At 34.5% G+C, this 6,939-nt stretch overlaps 1 protein-coding gene across 1 annotated transcript; it reads right to left on the bottom strand.

The window, feature by feature from the left end:
- Positions 1-463: 463 nt before the first annotated feature.
- On the bottom strand, positions 464-2,520 carry LOC111298481 (squamosa promoter-binding protein 1-like). The gene is made up of 2 exons (XM_022893195.2): positions 1,996-2,520; positions 464-919 (listed from the first exon to the last, which is right to left on the bottom strand). Exons 1-2 carry the CDS (start codon positions 2,337-2,339, stop codon positions 688-690), a joined length of 576 nt encoding a protein of 191 aa, XP_022748930.2. The 5' UTR covers positions 2,340-2,520; the 3' UTR covers positions 464-687.
- Between the last annotated feature and the right edge of the window lie 4,419 nt (positions 2,521-6,939).

Genomic DNA, 6,939 nt, shown 5'->3' with positions numbered 1-6,939 from the left:
TTTTCTTTTATGTTGTGTTATCATGTTGTATTTTAAATTGTTATATCATCTTCCTACCGAGGAACAGTTAAGACTTAGATCACAAAAACAGAATGGCTTTCAATATTAGCTTATCCTTCTCCCTTAGGCAGGTGCATGCAACCAAAAGTTACCAGGAGCATAATCCATCATTCTACCATAATCAGTGCTAGAGGCTGCTATCATATCTAGACCATGGAATCAGTTGATAGAAAAAGATCTAGAATGAGTGAACAAATAGCTGAATCTCTGACAAAAAAAAAAAATATATATATATATATATAAATGTTCAAGCACTCTTCATATACTAAATAGAGATTCAAAATGTATCCAATCTCTTGCAGACAAGTTGATTTTAACATGATTTCCCTTTAAAAAATTTGACTATAATGATAATAGATAATGAGTAAAAGGCATGGTGATGGTGAAGGAAGCACATGCGACAAAATTCTAACCTAGCAGGATAAGCATTACGTGCATAACTGAGTAAACTGGGTAAGCCAATAGCATTCCGATATATGGATGTCTGACTGTTGTTGACTCGTCTATTTGACCTAAATACAAATCTTTAATACATAAATAACACAGAATGTTAATACAACTAGCATTACATCCCTAGGATGACAGAAGAGAGAGAGCATGCATGTTTCAGAGCAAACAATTTAGCGATCATCTGATCTGAAAATGTTTGCAAGTGGAATTTTCTTGGATAGTCAACTTAATTCTTCCCCCGTCATCAACCTGGCCACAGATCATATGCTTCAACTGGGTGCCTGTTCCTTCGCGGCCTGAGCCTTCTCCATGAGTTTCAATGGCGTTCTTCCTCCGTCGCTCATTATGCCCAGCCAAACGCTTGCGACAACTTCTTTTGGCTTCGTCAAACTCAGAGAGCTCATGGAATCTGCATTAAATCATTTTCGATCAGAAAAATTAGATAACCTTTTGTAAGAAATGAAGGTGGCAAAACGCTCCCGCACTTAATAACCAAGCAAAGGAGGCCAAAAAAAAAAAAAAACTTTAAATGAAATGAATGAAATCATCCTGAAAAGAGGGCAGTTGCAGTAAAATCCAATATCATAAGAAAAGTAGACGAGGCATGTTAGTAAAATCATCTGACTACAAGGATTAAAATACATAGTAAATCCATATTAAACAACTGATTAGACTATTAAATATTTAATTTAAAATTAATTACCATTAAATGAAAATAAAAAGTATCGATTTGAATATAAAATTATATTATAAGACATGAGATAGTATCACTTTAACATGCGCTAATCACATATAAGCAAAAGTACAAAAACCTTTTCACTTACAACATTTGAAAAAAACAAATTCAATTTAAAACCAATTAAAATTAAGTGAAGGTAGAAAAACTCAACTTAATTATAAGACTACTGTATATGATAGCACTTTAAAAGACTCTTCAAACCAATCATGAATAAAAGAGGTTCGCAAATCTACAAATTATTAGTTAAATCAAGTTGTATTGCTTTAACCACATATGCGCCCCTGGTTTTCTACATAAAACAACATTATCTCAAAATTTGACCAAATATTCTGCCTCTATTATAAGTGAATGAATAAAAAATTCAATTACTAGCAGAGTAAAGGAAAGCCAACACCGTTAAAGTGTTGTAAAAGAATTTGTTCGACTGTTGTATCCTAACCTTATCTTACCACTGGAGGCAACTTTCACTCAACAAAAGATATAAAGCTTTAATCTTTTGAGATTAACCTCGTAAATCCTTTTGAAGCAAGTAAAATAAAATTTGCAAGTTTTTCCACTAGTATCTTACAAATCAAACTAATTGAACTTTATTCAACAAAGCTTCAAAAATTCCAACTTTTTGGGATCAACCACATGAATCTTTTAAAACCCAGATATTAATGTTCAAAGGTTGCCATAACAAACTGAATAATTCACATCATTTAAAAGTAAAAACAATCCAGCAGAACAAATAATAGAGCCAAAACCTGCTACATTGTTGACAAAAACGCTGCCTAATTCCAGCCACAAGCACAACCTGAGCCTTGGAATGATGTTCACACACTTTATGCCTCCTATGATACTGCTTTGCATCACTCAGGTCAGCCGTACACTTCTCTGCCTGACAACACTTCATAGCACCAACACCAACAGTAGCAGCAGTTGACCCCTTCCTCCCAGACCCACTACCATCAACACCACGGACGACCAGGCCCTTCCATTTCTTATCATCATCATCATCCTCCGTAGACCCACCAAATTGCCGCTTGCATCCATCATCATCAGACTGCACATCTGCCTTCCCTATCTTTTGTTTCTCTCTTGCTTTCATCTTCCAACAAAACTAAAACCTTTAACAATAACAAAAAAAAAAAAAAAACATATACTTTTCCACAAGTATTAAGTGTTAAAGAGAGATAAAAGAGCAAAACAGTGAGAGAGAAAGAGACGGAGACACAAGCACGAGACCCGAGTAAAGGAAAGAGGGTCGATGAGTTAGGACCACAAGCTCCATTTTTTCCTTCTCTTTGCTGGGTCTTTATCTGTATGTGGGCTTATTCTCGTGCGTGGTGGTGGCCCCTACAGCAGTTTTGTGTGTACAGTGAACAGTTGAAGGAAGGAAGTGTGGTTAGGTGTTTGGTTTATGTGGTGTTTTTGATGCTCTGACCATTATCTTCATATTCTAGCGTGTCACAGCCGGTATTACAATCTTTCATGTGTTGCTTTCTCTATTAATACTTTGCATTCATCAAACAATAATAATTTCAAATAACTAAGTATCCATTTTTGTTATATCCGAATCTTATATATTATTTTAATTATTTATAATCTATTCCAAATGGAATATCAACTAATTATATTCGTTAATTAATACTTTATTAAAAGTTTAAATTCGTTTTAACTCTATCTAAAAGTATAATTCAAGAAGTTAAAATATAAAATTAAGTAAATTAAGTCATTAATTACACAAAATAAATTTAAAATTAATAACTTATCAATAAATTAAAACAACAAATAATAATCAAACGTAGAAAAATACCATTTAAAAAGTTTGTTTCCTACAATAATTGGGTTTTATACTAGAATTTTTTTGGGGTATTTCATGATATGTCGGTTTGGAGTAATTAATATTTAATTTTTTAAAATTATAATCATAATCAAATTTATATTTATATCATTAATTATTATATTATAATCAAATTATAATAATTAATTAAGTAATTAATAAGTTACAAATTTTTAACTTCTTAGTTTAATGATTAAAAAAGCTTAGAAAAACAGATAAGATGAAGATCCGAATCTCCATCTCCTATCCTTATCTTCTATCTAGTGGATAAAAAATTACAAACTTAAATATAATTAGATAACCAAACATATATATATATATATATAGTAAAAATTAAACTTAAAGATCTAAAAATTCTAAAACCTTGTCTTTATTACTAAATCAAAATATGATTGATTCAAGCATCTAATCTTTAAACCCTAACCTTATCTAAAGGTATATCAAACCTTACTTGTACTATTCTAAACATGTTCAAAATTACGGTTTTAATCAAATTTAATCGGTCCATAGAAACCCATCCATTTTCCTTCCTACAACTAAAAGGCTACAACCATCCATCAGTCAACTCAGATATAATAAATAGAAGAATTATGATCCTTTTTATTGGAAATAATTCAATACACTTTTGTTTTGAAAAATTGTCATCATTCATTCATTATCAAAGAAATCCGCTTGCAAGGCATTACATGAGAATAATAAGGGGTTCTTCTATCCAGTCCACGTACATATTTGCAGCTAATCCGTACTTAGCTAAATTGTGGGCAACTACATTCGTTTCATCCTACATGCATCAATGCACAATTAATAAAATTATTTATTATTAATAAATAATTAGTTTAATTAATTAAATTTATTTTTTGAATAAAAAATTTTTAATTTAAATTTTATCTGTGATTATTTATTGAAAATATCTTAAATATATGATTTATAATTATTTATTTTAAATTATCAAATATAATATATTAAATAATTATTTACTTTTAAAAAATTAAAAAAAAAAAAACTGCCAATTAGTTCCCTGGCCTTATCAAGCATCGCACCTACAAGAGAAAAGTCAGGCTCCTTCTGCTGCACTTTTTTGTAGATTCCTCAAGTGTCACCTTCAATTATTATAGATTGAAATACCATTTCTTTGGCAAAGTTTAACGCTTGGACAAAAGTTATCGCCTTAACCATGAATGGATCATCAACCCTATAAATCTTAACAACACATGCCCCCATGAATCGGCTCTATAAGTCGCCGATGACAACCCTTCCTCCGTCCTTTTTTTTTCCTTTCGATCCAGTGCGCCATCGAAATTTACTTTGTAGAAACCAAGTAGAGGGGATTTCCATCGATGATCTGTCATTTTAGCTGCTTGGTTCTCTTGTTCTTGTGCGTTGTTGAACTCCCTAAAACTACTTAATAAAGTTTGCCGCTTGGGAAGTTGTAGTTCTTGCCTCTCCATGTATTTCTTTATTCCTGTTCGTCCAATTCACCCAACTCGTTACTGCCAGCAGCTGTAATTGTTCTTGAGGTATTGTTTTTATCCATTCCTTCAACCATTCCATCCTCGTACCGTCACCCTTATTCTCAATCTGTCTATCCCATGTGTAGTGGAGTTGTTGCCAAACATTTCGTGCCACGTCACATCTTTTGAGAGTATGAAGTATTTTTTCTGGATCTTCAGCATTAATTCCCCTACGTGCTAGGCTAGCCATGGTTGGCAATATGCCACGACAAGCTCACCATAAGAAAACTTTAATTTTGTTTGGTACAGGTGCAGACCCATTCTCAGTCTCTTCATTGTGTGTCATGGTGTTTTCTTCCTCCTCACAAAGCAGCCCGTATCCACTTTTAACTGAGTATCTCCTACTCTTATCGTGGTGCCACACCATAATATCAGGGCTTCCTTTCCTACTTAGTGGTATCGTACTTATGGCCTCTGCTTCATCCACGTCAAACCTTTCGTATAACAGTTCCATTTTCCTTTTTCCTGAGTTGTGATCAATTAATTTTTCCACCAATTCATTCTCCATCAAGTTCCCCCTGGGTGATCGGATTAAGAAACCCTCATTGAAAGGCACCCATTTATTCTTCCACACTTGAGTCGATCTCCCATCCCCAATCCTTCATCTGGTACCACGTTTCAGCATTGGTATGGATTACTCCTTCATGTTAGAGAAAGGTTACATCCCAACTTGGATTTAAGAAATGATGTCAATAGGAAGTATTTCGCCTTCAGTATTTGATGCGCCAATGTTGTGGGATTTGTTAATAATCTCCACCCCTGCTTTGCCAACGTTGCCATATTGAATCTTTCCATCTCACAAAATCCCATCCCTCCAAATGTTTTTGGCCGACATTTTTTCTCCCAATTAAGCCAGTGGATCCCTTTTGTTTTTCATTGTTCTGCCTCGACCGAAAATTACTCGAAATGCCATTAAGTTGCATGCATAGTGTCCTTGGTAGCCGAAAACATCCCATGGTGTAAGTTGGGATTGCTTATACATAGATTTTAGGAACACCTCCTTGCCACATTGAGAGAGCATCCGATAATTCCTTCATGCTAGCCGATTATGCATTCTGTCTTTCAATTCTCTGAATGCCTTCCTCTTATCCTTACCCACCATCGAAGGTACCCCCAAGTACTTCTCCATAGTTGTTGTGGCCTCAATTCCCATTGCTTCTTTGATTTCTATCTGGCTGCTATCCATTGTGTTGCTGCTGAAATAAATAGCCGACTTAGCTAAGTTTATACACTGACCCAAGCTTTCTTCATACCTCCATAGCACATGCCTTATCACCTCGCTCTCTATTCTATTTGCTTTGACAAATAGGATACTGTGTTCGGTGAAGAACAAATGAGTTAAATCTAGGTCCAGTTCTGCTTGCTTGCAGACCATTCAGCTATCATTCCATTTGATATTTATGCAGCAGTGATGATAATCCCTCTGTACACATTAGAAACAAATATAGAGGAAATGGGTCTCCTTGACGGATGCCTTTTTCTGGCTTGAAAGAGTCTGTTATTTCGCCATTAACCATAATAGAATAGGACATAGATGAAACACACTTCATGACCAGATTAGTCCATCTTTTGTGAAATCCCAACCTAGTCATTATTTTTTCAAGAAAGTTCCATTCTACCCGATCATACACTTTGCTCATATCTAGCTTTAGAGCAAAAAATCCATCCTTTGCATGTTTCTTATTTTTCAAAGTGTGCACAAGTTCATAAGCGACTAAAATATTGTCTGAAATAAGATGCCCAAGAACAAAGGCACTTTGAGCTCGGCTAATGCATGCAGGTAGAACAGGTTTGAGTCTGTTTACAAGCACTTTTGCTAAGATTTTGTATTACATTACACAAACTGATTGGTCTAAATTGGTTAATACAAGTAGGTTGTTTTATTTTTGGGATGAGAACAATGTGTGTATGAATAATATCATTAATTTCCCTCTTCCCATTAAGACATGCTAGACAATAATTAATAATATCACGTCCAACAATGTGCCAAAGTTTCTGATAAAATAAGGCAGGCATATCGTCTGGTCCAGGAGCCTTTATTGGATGCATCTGCTTAACAGTAAAAAGGACCTCCTCTGCTTGAAACTCTGCTAGCAGTGAGTTATTCGTGTCGTTCGATACCCTTGGTTCAACTGCCTCAATTACATCATCAAAGTGGTCTTTTTTTTAGACTGAAATAGTTTCATGAAGTAGCTTGTGGCAATGTTTCTAACTTCATCCTCATCCTCGCACCAGCCCCCGTTATCATTTTGTAATCCTTTTATAAAATTTCTCCTTCGTCGTTGAGAGGCAATTGCGTGAAAATATGCTGTTTTTTTGTACCCCACCCTTATCCACAGAATCCTTGCCTTCTT

This window comes from Durio zibethinus, chromosome 16 (genome assembly GCF_047325235.1).
Source record: "Durio zibethinus cultivar Kanyao isolate XHJ-2024 chromosome 16, ASM4732523v1, whole genome shotgun sequence".
NCBI lineage: Eukaryota > Viridiplantae > Streptophyta > Magnoliopsida > Malvales > Malvaceae > Durio > Durio zibethinus.
The sequence above is the reverse complement of the archived record's forward strand: the minus strand, read 5'-3'. Positions and strand labels throughout refer to the sequence as shown.

What these genes read in the sequence shown, in the direction of transcription:
- LOC111298481 (XM_022893195.2), bottom strand. Translation starts at nt 2,339, where the DNA reads ATGAAAGCAAGAGAGAAACAAAAGATAGGGAAGGCAGATGTGCAGTCT. An exon ending in TTTTGTCAACAATGTAGCAG is followed by an intron (nt 920 to 1,995) that starts GTTTTGGCTCTA and finishes GATTTAATGCAG; the next exon opens with ATTCCATGAGCTCTCTGAGT.